Below are 17182 nucleotides of genomic sequence, written 5' to 3'. Positions count from 1 at the left end.
TGCGGCAGAGTCTTCTCTTGCTGACGTTGTACCCCCTTTGAGTGAGGGCATGTGGTGCTTTTATAGCTCCCTGGCCACGGCATGAATAGCTGCTCGCGTAGAGATCGCGGCCGGGTTTTTTTTTCTTTTCTTTTCTTTTTTGTCTTTTTTTTTTTGCGCTGTTCTACCCGAAATAGGGAGAGAGAATTCGCTGGCTGGTTTTGTTGCTTTATCTTCTAAGTGGCTGCCCACTTATTAAGTGGGCGGCCGGCATATTTTAAAATTGGTCTGAACCTGCCCAAAAACTCAATAAAACCTTATAAGTTAAAACCAATGCATTTCACAACACTTCCCAGGCGTCCCTGGATGCAACCACAGGCACGAATGCAATGCAAACATAGATTCCTCGCGGGAAAGCGTCTGCCTTCCCGCGATTGTTCCTGCTTTTCGTAAAAAGCTTCATTGAACCCATCTTTATTCTTGTGCTTGCGTTCTTACGCGTATTTTCTTACTCAGTTCGGATTTCCTCCTTAGCCTACGGATGCCCCCTTACTGATGCACCCGTCACCCATCATGTGACGCATCAGGGGCACTCGTAACCCGGCCCTTTCCAACGAACTTACGGAAACTCCATCGCGATGTTTACCGTCACCCATCAAATGACACATCAGAGTTTGTCCGTTCTTGATGGCAGTTCCTGTAGCTACAATCTTTTAACAGTTCTTAGTGCACATAATAAAATATAATAAAAAAAAGAGATTAATCATTAAAAATAAGAAAATAGTCCAATTAGCAACATCCCTCTCGCTTCTAAACAGTTGACCTCAACTGTAGTGCTTGGACATATATCTCCAGTATCTCGGGATAAGCTGCTAATTCCTCCTGCGTCATCCACTCAGCATCTAGATTCGAATAGTTCTTAAACTTAACCAAATACTTCCGTGTTATCTTTCCGGATTTGAGAGGCCGCTCCTAATGACTTACTATCTGCTCCGGTTGGAGTATTTCTTCTGTTTCCTCAACCTCAGGAGGTTCCTCAACACTAGCCTTGCTTAGAGGCGGTCCCACATACGGCCGGAGTAAACTGACATGGAAAGCATTATGAATCTTCCAATTAAGCGGTAGCTCTAATCGGAAGGTGACATCATTCACTCACTCAGTGATCTTAAACGGCCCATAGTATCGGATAGAAAGTTTTACCACCTTCCCCTTATGAGACGCTTGTTTCTTACGTTTTGCCTTCTCAAACTTGAGTAAAACTAACTGTCCGACTGTTAAGTCTAGATTCCTTCTGTGCTTGTCTGCAGCTTTCTTATGCTTTTCCTGAGAGCGTAGAATAGCTCTCCTAACTTGCCCGTAGGCTGTGTCCAAGTCCCAGACAAATTCATCTGCTGCAAAGATCTTATCCTTAGTTAAAAGGATGGGTGGAAGCAAAGGCTTACCATAGAGAATCTCAAAAGGTGCTTTCCCCGTCGATGAGTGTATGGTATTGTTATACGCATACTCGACAAGAGGCAAATATTTCTCCCAGTCAGATTGCCGGTCTGACAAATAAGCTTTTAACATATCCAATACTGTGGAATTGGCTATCTCACTTTGCCCGTCCGTTTGAGGATGATAGGCAGATGAAAAATTCAGCTTTGTACCAAGATTATCCATCAAGGCACGCCAAAAATTTCCTGTCATGCGAGGATCTCGATCGCTCACAATAGACTTAGGCATTCCATGATGCTTAAAGATCTGTGCTAGAAAGACCCTAGCCATATGATCTGCTTTGATCGTTTTCTTGACTGGTATAAAGTGTGCTTGCTTGCTAAACCGGTCCACAATGGTCCAGATCGCGTCATTTTCAGTCTGAGTTCTAGGGAGGTCCATGATGAAGTCCATGGCAATACTTTCCCAGGGTTCATTAGGCACAGGCAATGGTTGTAGCAACCCAGGCGTCTTATGCCGATCATACTTCACTTTTTGGCAAACCAAGCATTCCCTGACATACTTATCAATGTCTGCTTTAAGGCTAGGCCAAAAGAAATATCTTTCCATTGCTAAGGTCGTAGAGAGAATACCCCGATGACCCGCATAAGGCGAAGCGTGTGCTTCATCCATGATCTTCTTTCTTAATGGTTCCGCCACATATATGGCCTGATGGTGGTAGAGATAACCGTCCCGAATGGAATAGGGAAACTCATTCTCTCCACGATGTAGCTTTTCCCAAATGGTGGAGAAGTCTGGATCATTCGGATACAAATCCGGCAGTGCTTCTAGTTCTTGGTGATACACCGAAGTGATAGCGTTCACCCTTGGCCGCCTAGACAATGCGTCTGCGACCACATTCTTACTCCCAGCCGTGTGAAGGATCTGGAAGTGAAACATAGACAAAAAGTTTGCCCATCTCATCTGCTTCTCAGATAGTTTCCTTTGCATAAGAAAATACCGCAAACTCTGGTGATCAGTCTTGATCACAAAATCCGCTCCTAGAAGATAGTGCTTCCAGTTGGATAAGGCGTGAATCACAGCCGTGAGTTCCTTTTCGTAGATTGATGCATGCAACTCTGCATCCTTAGTCTGCTTTCATAAGCCACTGCATGGCCTTCTTGGTTTAACATTGCTCCGATGCAATCACCTGAAGCATCGCATTGAACCTCAAATGGTTTTCTTAAGTCAGGCACTATCAAAATAGGCCCATGGCTTAGCAAGTACTTGAGCCAATCAAAAGCTCCTTGTTGTCTCGATCCCCATCTGAAAGGAACCTTCTTCTTTGTCAAATCATGAAGTGGTCCTGCTACATGAGCAAATCCTCGGACAAACCTTCGATGATATGAACATAATCCCAGAAAGCTACGTACATCATGTACCGTAGTGGGAATAGGCCGATCTTCTACCACTCGGATCTTGGCAAGATCCATACTCACTTTATTGTGGGAGACTATATGGCCGAGATAGTGTATCTCAGAGAGAAAGAACTCGCTCTTCTTTGCATTCACATGCAACTCATGCTTTCGCAATTCTTGAAACACTAAGTCCAAGTGCTTTCGATGTTCCTCTTCTGACTTAGAGAAGATGAGTATGTCGTCAAAGAATACTCCCGTAAAAGCTCGATACGGGCTGAAAATGCGGTCCATCATGCGATTGAACGTCGCAGGAGCATTGGTCAAGCCGAAAGGCATTACCAAGAATTCATATAGTCCAAAGGTTGTGCGGAAAGCAGTCTTATGGACATCCTCAGGGGCGATCCGTATTTGATGATACCCACTCTTTAAGTCTATGCGACTAAAGACACTTGCACCCTGCAACTTATCAAGTATATCATCAATCCGAGGGATCGGAAAGCGATTCTTGATTGTGATCTTGTTTAAAGACCTATAGTCCATGCACATTCGAAACGTGCCATCTTTCTTCTGCACCAATAGAACTGGAGAGCAGTAGGATGAAGCACTGGGCCGTACTAACCCTTTCTCTAGAAGCTCGTTGACTTGCTTCAAAATTTCCTCTTGCTGAGCAAGACTCACCCGATAAGGGGGTTGATTGGGAGGCGAGCTATTCGGTATGAGATCTATGCGGTGATCTTCCGGGCGTACCGGAGGGAGTTCATCAGGAAGTGTTTCCGTGAACATCTGGAATTGAGTTCGAGCTTGGTGGTGCGGGTTCCTTCCTTGCTTTCTCTTGCCTCGTAGAGGCTTTTTCTTGCCGGTGCTGCTTTAGCGGGCAGTCCGGTTTCATATGTCCTTTCTCGCCACAGTAGAAGCATCTTCCTTCCTCTCTGAAAGTTTGAAGTAGGAGAAAGATACTTAGTTCGCTTGCCCGTGCCCTCTGGCTTCTTAGAATGATCATCGTCCCTCGATGGAGGACGTTTTCTTCCTTGGCCCCCTTGGTCATCGTAGACCCCTCTTTGTCTTGCACGGTAAGTGCTATGCTCCATCTTTCTGGGCGTCCCAGTTGAGTGCAAATCTTCAGCAATGATTGCTGACTCCATCATCCTCTAGAGAGTATCATGCGAATACACCTTCATACTCTTTCGAAGCTGCAGTTGGAGGCCCGCTTCGAACTTTCGTTTCTTTTCCTCGTCGGCAATCTTCATGGATGGAGTGACCTTCAAAAGAACCGACCAATACTTGTCCACATAAGTCGTTACTCTTTCATGTTCCTTCTGGGCAAGCCAGTCCCATTCCTTCCGTATGTCCTGCTCGAAGTCAGGCGGAAGAAATTGTTCATAAAATTCAGATTTGAAGCTCTCCCAAGTTCTGGACTGAGAACCTTCCAGAATCTTGGCTAACCACCAATTACTTGCCGTTTCCTTGAGGTGAATCCCCACATGGCGTAATTTGGATTTTTCTGTGAAGTGCCCATTGGTAAAGGCGACTTCAAACTGTTTGATGAAGGACAGTGCTTTGGAGATGTCTCTCCGTCCGTTGTAGGTTTCGAACTTGATGTCCTTGTCGCCCGATTTGAAGACTCTCATGCGATGTTGAGACTTGCGACCATGCTTCTTGAATCGAGGCTTATCTTTAGGTTGATGTAGGGTAGTGGCAGTAGTAGCGGCTTCCTTCTTCTGACGAGATGATCGAGAAGTATAATCAGGAGAGTAAGATGGAGATGAGATAGAGATGTCCTTGCACTCATCTAGCAAAGAGAGCGCTTTTTCCTGGCCTTTCCTTGAAGTAGGCCGTTCATTCCGATCCGAAGATCCTTTGTGCACCTCGGCACGTTCTTCTTCTCTTGCCTCCTGTGGTCTCACGCCAACAGTGTTGTCTGGATGCTTGGCTGCATCAGTTCCATTCGTTTTCTTCATTCCGCCCAAAAGCTCTTGGACGTCTGGCAACAGTAAGATTTGTTGCAACTCCGCAAGCTGAGCTTGCACTTGTTGAAGCTCCTCTTCAACGCTTCTCCCTTGGCTCGACATGGTTCTTCCCGTTCTTCCCGGAATCGTCCTTCTTTGCAGAGAAAGAGAGGAGTCCGAGCTCTGATACCACTGTCACAAAACGGGAGCGTACACGAGCACTGGAAAATCTGAAAATTAAAATACTTTGCAAATGTGAGAGAAGGGAGAAGATCGACACAGTATTAGGGACCAGAAGATGGGCTGGTCCCCCCCCATTAAGAGTATTCTTTTATTCAAGGAGAATTCGTATACAAGCACGAGAACCCGAGGAAACCCCTCCGTTCTGTAATCTTAGACCCGAAGGTCGTTCCTTCCCGTAAGGGACTTAGGCACGAGGCTGTACTTTCCCGTAAAGGGACTTAGGCACGAAGCCGTACTTTCCCGTAAAGGGACTTAGGCACGAAGCCGTACTTTCCCGTAAAGGGACTTAGGCGTGAAGCCGTACTTCCCGTGAAGGGCCTTCGCGTAAGACGGGAGATTCCTGCAAAACAAACCACACAAACACGTGACAACAATTCGTATGGCGAATCCACAATAGATACCTGTCGCTCTTGCGCGGGAAAAGCGACTTCCGTGCTTCGTAGTCTCGCGATCTCTTGCGGCAGAGTCTTCTCTTGTTGACGTTGGTACCCCCTTTGAGTGAGGGCATGTGGTGCTTTTATAGCTCCCTGGCCACAGCACGAATAGCTGCTCGCGTAGAGATCGCGGCCGGGTTTTTTTTTTCTTTTTTTTTTTTTGCGCTGTTCTACCCGAAATAGCGAGAGAGAATTCGCTGGCTGGTTTTGTTGCTTTATCTTCTAAGTGGCTGTCCACTTATTAAGTGGGCGTCCAGCATATTTTAAAATTGGTCTGAACCTGCCCAAAAACTCAATAAAACCTTTTAAGTTAAAACCAATGCATTTCACAACACTTCCCAGGCGCCCCTGGATGCAACCACATGCACGAATGCAATGCAAACATAGATTCCTCGCGGGAAAGCGTCTGCCTTCCCGCGATTGTTCCTGCTTTTCGTAAAAAGCTTCATTGAACCCATCTTTATTCTTGTGCTTGCGTTCTTACGCGTATTTTCTTACTCAGTTCGGATTTCCTCCTTGGCCTACGGGATGCCCCCTTACTGATGCACCCGTCACCCATCATGTGACGCATCAAGGGCACTCGTAGCCCGGCCCTTTCCACCGAACTTACGGAAACTCCTTCGCGATGTTTACCGTCACCCATCAAATGACACATCAGAGTTTGTCCGTTCTTGATGGCAGTTCCTGTAGCTACAATCTTTTAACAGTTCTTAGTGCACATAATAAAATATCATAAAAAAAGAGATTAACCATTAAAAATAAGAAAATAGTCCAATTAGCAACATTGGTCAAGCACCATGGAAACAAGCTCCTTCCATGTCAAATCACTGGTCCTCCCCGAAGTAATCAAGATTGAATAGAAAGCACAATATTCCGGAGTTAAATTCGTCATCAACATTATAGCCATATCTTCCAGCTCAACCCCACGCCAAAATAGAGCAACCACCGTCAACTTGAAGCCCTTATGCTAAGGCCGAGAGCCCCCCTCGAGAAACAGGAAGTCCCCCTTCCCGCTCAATCATGGGAAAAGAGAATCAGACCATCACAAAGAAATCTAAGACAGCTTGGGGTAAAATTGCTTCCTCTGTATTTGAATAGCAAAACCCGAGTCTCATCAAACTCAAGACGCAAAGAGGATCACACCATTGGTAAACTTGGTCTACTAAGAAGCGGAAGACCACAAATATCGTCACTTGAGGATCATGTTTGCCAAAGAAGTCGTTAGGGTCCGCAAGACCTTGCTACGCAAGCAAACTCCCTGACATTAAACTCCCTCCTCGCCAAGTTAATTAAGTACTACGTTCATGTTACTACCATCGATTAAGTTCACCCTCTATGTTCTCAAAGTAATCTCACAAAAATGCTCACTCTAATTCTCATAATTCCGCTATTCTCAAAGTTCATAGGCCATTCCGATTACAAGAAATGGGGAAAGAATTGATCAAAGTCAAGATGGAAGACAACTATAAACAATATTTGGCGCCTGCCATGGCCATATAGGATGAAGATTTTCGTGTGGAAAATTTTATGGAGAGCCATGCTGATTTGTGTGAAGGTGTTTTTTAGGCGAATTGGTCTTAGTAGATGCCCACAATGCAGATCAGCTAGGGAAGACCTCACTCACCTATATAAAGAGTGCCCAACAATTTGTGGTCTAGCAGGGAAAATTTGCAAATGGGTCTATAAAACTTGGAAAATAGGATTCTTAAAAAATTACATATTCTTGGAAGAGAAGGTATTCAAGAATGAAGCGCTACTCATAGTCACAAAAATGGTGAGATACTGCTATTTCCTTTATGTTTGGAAGGCAAGAGGCGCGGTCGGATATTCAAGAACACATTGAAACAATTACATTCCCACAGCTCGTCCAAGAAAGTAGGGAGGTGATCATGTTCTTTGGGAAAAACATTAACTATGATAAGTGGAGCAACGCCGTAGGTGCCTTTATGAGTACTCTCTTCGGTGAAAGGGTGGGCTTATCACTTACCATAGAGTGTCTCTCTCACAAAACGGGAGCGTACACGAGCACTTGAAAATCTGAAAATTAAAATACTTTGCAAATGTGAGAGAAGGGAGAAGATCGACACAGTATTGGGGACTAGAAGATGGGCTGGTCCCCCCCCCCCGTTAAGAGTATTCTTTTATTCAAGGAGAATTCGTATACAAGCACGAGAACCCGAGGAAACCCCTCCTGTAATCTTAGACCCGAAGGTCGTGCTTTCCCGTAAAGGGCTTGGGCACAAGGTCGTTCCTTCCCGTAAGGGACTTAGGCGCGAAGCTGTACTTTCCCGTAAGGGACTTAGGCGTGAAGCCGTACTTCCCGTGAAGGGCCTTCCAGTAAGACGGGAGATTCCTGCAAACCAAACCACACAAACACGCGACAACAATTCGTATGGCGAATCCACAATAGATACCTGTCGCTCTTGCGCGGGAAAAGCGACTTCCGTGCTTCGTAGTCTCGCGATCTCTTGCGGCAGAGTCTTCTCTTGCTGATGTTGGTACCTCCCGTGAGTGAGGGCATGTGGTGCTTTTATAGCTCCCTAGCCACGGCACGAATAACTGCTCGCGTAGAGATCGCGGTTCCTTTTTTTTTTCTTTTTTTTTTGCGCTGTTCTACCTGAAATAGCGAGAGAGAATTCGCTGGCTGGTTTTGTAGCTTTATCTTCTAAGTGGCTGCCCACTTATTAAGTGGGCGGCCGGCATATTGGTCTGAACCTACCCAAAAACTCAATAAAACCTTATAAGTTAAAACCAATGCATTTAACAACACTTCCCAGGCGTCCCTGGATGCAACCACAGGCACGAATGCAATGCAAACATAGATTCCTAGCGGGAAAGCGTCTTCCTTCCCGCGATTGTTCCTGCTTTTTGTAAAAAACTTCATTGAACCCATCTTTATTCTTGTGCTTGCGTTCTTACGCGTATTTTCTTACTCAGTTCGGATTTCCTCCTTAGCCTACGGGATGCCCCCTTACTGATGCACCCGTCACCCATCATGTGACGCATCAGGGGCACTCGTAACCCGGCCCTTTCAACCGAACTTACGAAAACTCCTTCGCGATGTTTACCGTCACCCATCAAATGACACATCATAGTTGTCCGTTCCTGATGGCAGTTCCTATAGCTACAATCTTTTAACAGTTCTTAGTGCACATAATAAAATATCCTAAAAAAGAAATTAATCATTAAAAATAAGAAAATAGTCCAATTAGCAACATCCCTCTGGCTTCTAAACAGTTGACCTCAACTGTAGTGCTTGGACATATACCCCCAGTATCTCGGGATAAGCTGCTAATTCCTCCTGTGTCATCCACTGAGCATCTAGATTAGAGTAGTTCTTAAACTTAACCAAATACTTCCGTGTTATCTTTCCGGATTTGAGAGGCCGCTCCTAATGACTTACTATCTGCTCCGGTTGGAGTATTTCTTCTATTTCCTCAACCTCAGGAGGTTCCTCAGCACTAGCCTTGCTTAGAGGCGGTCCCACATACGGCCGGAGTAAACTGACATGGAAAGCATTATGAATCTTCCAATTAAGCGGTAGCTCTAATCGGAAGGTGACATCATTCACTCACTCAGTGATCTTAAACGGCCCATAGTAACGGGTAGAAAGTTTTACCACCTTCCCCTTACGAGACGCTTGTTTCTTACGTCTTGCCTTCTCAAACTTGAGTAAGACTAACTGTCCGACTGTTAAGTCTAGATTCCTTCTGTGCTTGTCTGCAGCTTTCTTATGCTTTTCCTGAGAGCGTAGAATAACTCTCCTAACTTGCCCGTAGGCTGTGTCCAAGTCCCAGACAAATTCATCTGCTGCAAAGATCTTATCCTTAGTTAAAAGGATGGGTGGAAGCAAAGGCTTACCATAGAGAATCTCAAAAGGTGCTTTCCCCGTCGATGAGTGTATGGTATTGTTATACGCATACTCGACAAGAGGCAAATATTTCTCCCAGTCAGATTGCCGGTCTGACAAATAAGCTTTTAACATATCCAATACTGTGGAATTGGCTATCTCACTTTGCCCGTCCGTTTGAGGATGATAGGCAGATGAAAAATTCAGCTTTGTACCAAGATTATCCATCAAGGCACGCCAAAAATTTCCTGTCATGCGAGGATCTCGATCGCTCACAATAGACTTAGGCATTCCATGATGCTTAAAGATCTGTGCTAGAAAGACCCTAGCCATATGATCTGCTTTGATCGTTTTCTTGACTGGTATAAAGTGTGCTTGCTTGCTAAACCGGTCCACAATGGTCCAGATCGCGTCATTTTCAGTCTGAGTTCTAGGGAGGTCCATGATGAAGTCCATGGCAATACTTTCCCAGGGTTCATTAGGCACAGGCAATGGTTGTAGCAACCCAGGCGTCTTATGCCGATCATACTTCACTTTTTGGCAAACCAAGCATTCCCTGACATACTTATCAATGTCTGCTTTAAGGCTAGGCCAAAAGAAATATCTTTCCATTGCTAAGGTCGTAGAGAGAATACCCCGATGACCCGCATAAGGCGAAGCGTGTGCTTCATCCATGATCTTCTTTCTTAATGGTTCCGCCACACATATGGCCTGATGGTGATAGAGATAACCGTCCCGAATGGAATAGGAAAACTCATTCTCTCCACGATGTAGCTTTCCCCAAACGGTGGAGAAGTCTGGATCATTCGGATACAAATCCGGTAGTGCTTCTAATTCTTGGTGATACACCGAAGTGATAGCGTTCACCCTGGGCCGCCTAGACAATGCGTCTGCGACCACATTCTTACTCCCAGCCGTGTGAAGGATCTGGAAGTGAAATATTGACAAAAAGTTTGCCCACCTGATCTGCTTCTCAGATAGTTTCCGTTGCGTAAGAAAATACCGCAAACTCTGGTGATCAGTCTTGATCACAAAATCCACTCCTAGAAGATAGTGCTTCCAGTTGGATAAGGCGTGAATCACAGCTGAGAGTTCCTTTTCGTAGATTGATGCATGCAACTCTGCATCCTTAAGCCGTCTGCTTTCATAAGCCACTGCATGGCCTTCTTGGTTTAACACTGCTCCGATGCAATCGCCTAAAGCATCGCAGTGAACCTCAAATGGTTTCCTTAAGTCAGGCACTATCAAAATAGGTCCATGGCTTAGCAAGTACTTGAGCCGATCAAAAGCTCCTTGTTGTCTCGAACCCAACTGAAAGGAATCTTTTTCTGTCAAATCATGAAGTGGTCCTGCTACATGGACAAATCCTCGGACTTACCTTCGATAATACGAACATAATCCCACGAAACTACGTACATCATGTACCGTAGTGGGAATAGGCAAATCTTCTACCACTCGGATCTTGGCAGGATCCATACTCACTTGATTGTGAGAGACTATATGGCCGAGATAGTGTATCTCTGAGAGAAAGAACTCGCTCTTCTTTGCATTCACATGCGACTCATGCTTTCGCAATTCTTGAAACACTAAGTCCAAGTGCTTCCCTTTCTCTGATTCTGTGTTTCCTTGAACATCTGGAATGGAGTTCGAGCTTGGTGGTGCGGGTTCCTTCCTTGCTTTCTCTTGCCTCGTAGAGGCTTGCTCTTGCCGTTGCTACTTTAGCAGGCAGTCCGGTTTCATATGTCCTTTCTCGCCACAGTAGAAGCATCTTCCTTCCTCTCTGAAAGTTTGAAGTTGAGTAGGAGAAAGGTATTTAGTTTGCTTGCCAGTGCCCTCTGGCTTCTTAGAATGATCATCGTCTCTAGATGGAGGACGTTTTCTTCCTTGGCCCCCTTGGTCATCGTAGACCCCTCTTTGTCTTGCACGGTAAGTGCTATGCTCCATCTTTCTGGGCGTCCCAGTTGAGTGCAAATCCTTAGCAATGATTGCTGACTCCATCATCCTCTGAAGAGTATCATCCGGATACACCTTCATACTCTTTCGAAGCTGCGGTTGGAGACCCACTTCGAACTTTCGTTTCTTTTCCTCGTCGGCAATCTTCTTGGATGGAGTGACCTTCAAAAGAACCGACCAATACATGTCCACATAAGTCGTTACTCTTTCATGTTCCTTCTGGGCAAGCCAGTCCCATTCCTTCCGTATGTCCTGCTCGAAGTCAGGCGGAAGAAATTGTTCATAAAATTCAGATTTCAAGCTCTCCCAAGTTCTGGCTTGAGAACCTTCCAGAATCTTGGCTAACCACCAATTACTTGCCGTTTCCTTGAGGTGCATCCCCACATGGCGTAATTTGGATTTTTCTGTGAAGTGCCCATTAGTAAAGGCGACTTCAAACTGTTTGATGAAGGACAGTGCTTTGGAGATGTCTCTCCGTCCGTTGTAGGTTTCGAACTTGATGTCCTTGTCGCCCGATTTGAAGACTCTCATGCGATGTTGAGACTTGCGACCATGCTTCTTGAATCGAGGCTTATCTTTAGGTTGATGTAGGGTAGTGGCAGTAGTAGCGGCTTCCTTCTTCTGACGAGATGATCGAGAAGTATAATCAGGAGAGTAAGATGGAGATGAGATAGAGATGTCCTTGCTCTCATCTAGCAAAGAGAGCGCTTTTTCCTGGCCTTTCCTTGAAGTAGGCCGTTCATTCCGATCCGAAGATCCTTTGTGCACCTCGGTACGTGCTTCTTCTTTTGCCTCCTGTGGTCTCACGCCAACAGTGTTGTCTGGATGCTTGGCTGCATCAGTTCCATTCGTTTTCTACATTCCGCCCAAAAGCTTTTGAACGTCTGGCAACAATAAAATTTGTTGCAACTCCGCAAGCTGAGCTTGCACTTGTTGAAGCTCCTCTTCAACGCTTCTCCCTTGGCTCGACATGGTTCTTCCCGTTCTTCCCGGAATCGTCCTTCTTTGCAGAGAAAGAGAGGAGTCCGAGCTCTGATACCACTGTCACAAAACGGGAGCGTACACGAGCACTTGAAAATCTGAAAATTAAAATACTTTGCAAATGTGAGAGAAGGGAGAAGATCGACACAGTATCGGGGACCAGAAGATGGGCTGGTCCCCCCCCCCCCCCCCCCCCGTTAAGAGTATTCCTTTATTCAGGAAGAATTCGTATACAAGCACGAGAACCCGAGGAAACCCCTCCGTTCTGTAATCTTAGACCCGAAGGTCGTGATTTCCCGTAAAGGGCTTGGGCACAAGGCCGTTCCTTCTCGTAAGGGACTTAGGCGCGAAGCCGTACTTTCTCGTAAGGGACTTAGGCGTGAAGCCGTACTTCCCATGAAGGGCCTTCCCGTAAGACGGGAGATTCCTACAAAACAAACCACACAAACACGCGATAACAATTCGTATGGCGAATCCACAATAGATACCTGTCGCTCTTGCGCGGGAAAAGCGACTTCCGTGTTTCGTAGTCTCGCGATCTCTTGCGGCAGAGTCTTCTCTTGCTGATGTTGGTACCTCCCGTGAGTGAGGGCATGTGGTGCTTTTATAGCTCCCTGGCCACGGCACGAATAACTGCTCGCGTAGAAATCGCGGTTCTCTCTTTTTTTTTTTTTTTTTTTTTTTTTTTGCGCTGCCCTACCCGAAATAGCGAGAGAGAATTCGTTGGCTAGTTTTGTTGCTTTATCTTCTAAGTGGCTGCCCACTTATTAAGTGGACGGCCGGCAAATTTTAAAATTGGTCTGAACCTACCGAAAAACTCAATAAAACCTTATAAGTTAAAACCAATGCATTTCACAACACTTCCCAGGCGTCCCTGGATGCAACCACATGCACGAATGCAATGCAAACATAGATTCCTCGCGGGAAAGCGTCTGCCTTCCCGCGATTGTTCCTGCTTTTCGTAAAAAACTTCATTGAACCCATCTTTATTCTTGTGCTTGCGTTCTTACGCGTATTTTCTTACTCAGTTCGGATTTCCTCCTTAGCCTACGGGATGCCCCCTTACTGATGCACCCGTCACCCATCATGTGACGCATCAGGGGCACTCGTAACCCGGCCCTTTCCACCGAACTTACGAAAACTCCTTCGCGATGTTTACCGTCACCCATCAAATGACACATCAGAGTTGTCCGTTCCTGATGGCAGTTCCTGTAGCTACAATCTTTTAACAGTTCTTAGTGCACATAATAAAATATCCTAAAAAAGAAATTAATCATTAAAAATAAGAAAATAGTCCAATTAGCAGCAGTCTCCCCTTCCAATCGATGTAATAATGAGCCGGGAACTCTGTCATGGATAAACTTGAGCATGGCAAGAACATGTAATTTTTTTGCTATGTTAATGTAATCTACTCACAATTGTGAATTTTTAAAAAGTTCAAACCTGTAGAAAAATCCATATACAATATGTGAAACTCCTTACACTCGGAAGAGCACAATCGTTGTGACTTGCTTCCTTAGAATCTCCATCAAAGTTTTGTTCTTTTCTGTAGTGCTTCAAAGAATATACCCACTGAACTGTTCAATCAATATCCAATACTCAAGATGAGAGTAAAGGAACCGCCTATGTACGTGAAACATGGTCACGAAGATCCGAATGGATTGCCCCAAGGTTGGAAATCTCCAAAGGGATATATGGGAGAAGCCGCTATATGTTGCGGACTGCGCAAGTAGGAACTAGATGTCCCCACCAATTGCCAACACTACATGCAAACCTATCATCCGGAGGATCACAACAAATCTCCTCTTGGACATCAAGAATACCACCCATAAGAAATCGCAAACTCAAACGGTACTCACAAGCTCACAAAATGGCATAGGAGTGACCAAATCTATACAACTAACACAAATTCAGCTATCATATATGGCTTAACCCATGTCTAGATTCAAGCGGTGATGATTTGTAGTGCATTGCGTTCGCCCATTGTGCTGTGGGAGAAGCTGGTTACAAAATCAAAGCATCAATACAATGAGTCTACCTTTGATGTCAAGAGAGGTGATTTTCATGAGATACGCAACACATAACAACCTATTTGAAGAGCCCCATACAAGTTATTGCATCGATTTCAGTATATTGATGTGTTTTGACCCTGTGTGGCCCCCAATAACTTGTAAAAGACCAAACGTTACCATTTGTAAAAATTTGTTGCTACAAACTTCATGGTTGAGGTTTTGTCTTGCAAACAAGCAATCCTCTATAGAGGCCTATACCAAGCAATCGCCGATACCCAAAGAGTAACATGCAGACCTCTATTGAGAAACCAAACTATTAAATTGACTTGGCCAAGTCTCCAGTCTAACAAGTAATAACTTGGCATGCCAAAAAAGGCCAAAAAGGTAAATTAACATGCCTCAATAACTGCTAGAGGTATGAAAGCTAGAGAACCATGTTCATGATTACAAAGACCACATTCTCTAGCGCTTGTTTTCTTATAATCTTCCTAAAGCTTACATTTTAACTGTTCTTGCAGTCAACATTAGTTAGAAATTGAAAGAAAAGTTTCGTAAAACTGCATGCGGGTCGTTGCCTTCCTCATCCATTGCGTGCATCCCTTTCCTGTTGATCCAGATCTCATACATTTTGTACAGAAACCACCCTCGCTCCCTCCCTCTTTCCCCTCCCCCTCACATATACACGCTAAAGGGATACCTTGTGCTTCCAATGTGGATGCCATGACTTGATTGAAGAGCGTGCGTTGATCTTCTCCGTGAAAGCCATGCCTGTGTCCGAGAATCACATGCCCGCAACGATTACGAGATCCGAGCTTTCCATTCAAGCTCTCGAGTCTCGACTCACAACTTCCAAGCAAGGCCCTGTATAGAGGAAATACAGCGGTGGCACATGGGTCTTTTTTGGCTGGCCAGTTCCCTTTTTTGCTAGCTGAAAATATAAATTGAAATTTTTTGTAATTGGCTGATAGACAAAGTGAAGTCACCATCAAGGAAAGAGGGTATAATGGCTTAAAGAGAGTATTAGGAATGATTAAAAAGGCATTGAAATGTGGGTCTACTTAATATGATTATTTGGTAGCTAAAAATATTTCGTGATTCACTCTTTTAGGAGTCGAGCTCTCTATCTCTCACTATCTCGACTTTCTGGCTTGCCCAACGTGCTGAGGCCTTAGAGGTGACTTCTCTTTTTGGACAACGAATTTCCTGAAAAAATTATATATTCATGAATGCGGTAGTGTTCATTCATTAGTGAGAGAGGTGTGCAAAGACAATGATGGAAAATTTATCTTAGTGTAAAGTATTGAAGGTTTACATCATTACTAGACTTTCATGAGACAATCGCCATTCAGAGGGTCTGCAAACCTTGACACCTTGCACTCACCGTGTGTGTGTGTGTGCGCGTGCGCGCGTGTGCATGCGTGTATGAGAGAGAGAGAGAGAGAGAGAGAGAGAGAGAGAGAGAGAGAGAGGGTGTGAAACCCAGATAAAGAACCTCCATCCTTGCTTCCTCTGTGTAGCTCATTCCCTCTCTCTCCCTTTCGCTGAGCAGGTCGAGAGCTATGGCATCATTGCTTCCTCTGCATAGCTTGTTCCCCTCTCTCTCCATGTCGCTTAGCAAGTCGAAGTATGGGTGCAAATCCTTTCATAGGGTAAGGGCATGTAAGCCTTGACACTCCCACTCATCGTGTATGTATGTGTTGATGCATTAAACTTACTAAATATGCACAAAAGAACATAACGTTCAAAAGGTAATTGGCTTTAGATAACTGGACAATGATTTGTAAAAAAATGACTCTGCCTTTGCTTCATTTTGTAAAGTATAATAAGAATGAGGCATCATTCAATGCTCCTATACAAAAGTAATAGATCTATGGAGGTCATCCAGGTTGAATCATCTAGTATCTTCAAAATTGGACATCAGCAAAGCTAAAACCTTTTAAGTAAAGATAGCATTCTCACCTGCATCCATATAAACAAGATGTCGTAAAAACTAATATCCAATACTCCCAAATGATTTTTTCATGTTAAACAGATCATATGGGGAACTACCAGGAGAGTAAAAGCTAGAATATTGATAAGGCTGCAGACCGGTCTCTGTCAGGGATCCAAAGGAGGGAAAATAGGGATCCGAAGGAAGACAACCTGCAAAAGAGCAATGTGCTTCAATGGGGCTTAAAAGACCTAAGGTTCAGCTCCATTAAGACTTCCATTGGCTAAGGTTCCAAAAATTAAATCTTTTATCCAACGGCCAAAGCATAGGGAAATTGGATGGTCATGGGAAGACTAAAAAGTCTTCCCACATCCCTAGGAAGGAGGGAGCGAGTCCATATTGTAGGGAATGAGAGAGAAACACACACACACACACACTCCAAGGCTCCCCCTTTACACACTGAAGGGGATACTGGACACATGTCAAGCTCCCAGGCCAATTGCCCTCAACCTCCCCTCAAATCCTATTCGATGGCCATAGAGGTGGACCAATGAGAATTAGGCTAGAGTAAATTTAGTCTAATCAATTTAAAAATTCTTGATAAAAAACCAAGATAATTAAGCTCCCTAGAAGACTATTGGATAGTCTACCAAGGGGTCCAATGAGCATCCAGCAGCCCAATGGCTTGCCTGATTCTTATTGGCCAGAAGACAAAAAGGTCCAATGAGAGTTTAGATGAATTATTTAAATACCTAAAGCTCTCACAAAAGGAGAAAGGGGAACACTTGTCAAAAATCTATCAACTACGCTTCTAATTTGTGATTGGCTAAGCTTTACAGGAGCCAATGGGAGGCCAGCATGAGCTGTTAAGTATGGAGCCTGATTTACCCTTGTAATTTTCTGTGGTAAAAGCGCACATTTGTAAGGCCCCCATTATGAGTAGAAGCCATCGTGCGTGAAGGAAAATCACTCACCCGAAACCAAAATTTTCACGGACAAGAATCAGGGGCAACTTTAAAGGCC

The 17182-nt window shown here is 44.7% G+C and overlaps 1 protein-coding gene across 2 annotated transcripts in view; it reads right to left on the bottom strand.

The window, feature by feature from the left end:
• Nucleotides 1-15128, bottom strand: part of LOC147437089 (RPA-interacting protein A) — a 33542-nt gene extending 18414 nt beyond the window's left edge. Inside the window, exons 1-2 of one of the 2 annotated variants that reach the window (XM_086486577.1) lie at nt 14927-15057; nt 14729-14833 (exon numbers count right to left, since the gene is read on the bottom strand). In XM_086486577.1, coding sequence (XP_086342703.1) covers nt 14729-14754 — 26 coding nt within the window. In that variant the 5' untranslated portion in view covers nt 14755-14833; nt 14927-15057. Of the gene's footprint in view, nt 1-14728; nt 14834-14926 lie in introns of both variants that reach the window. The other variant, XM_086486576.1, reaches the window with a different exon arrangement.
• Nucleotides 15129-17182: the final 2054 nt, after the last annotated feature.

The sequence above is a fragment of the Adiantum capillus-veneris genome, chromosome 17 (genome assembly GCF_014529385.1).
Source record: "Adiantum capillus-veneris isolate H3 chromosome 17, ASM1452938v2, whole genome shotgun sequence".
NCBI classification, from domain to species: Eukaryota; Viridiplantae; Streptophyta; class Polypodiopsida; order Polypodiales; family Pteridaceae; genus Adiantum; species Adiantum capillus-veneris.
Note: the sequence above shows the minus strand (reverse complement) of the source record. Positions and strands in the feature narration are given on the sequence as shown.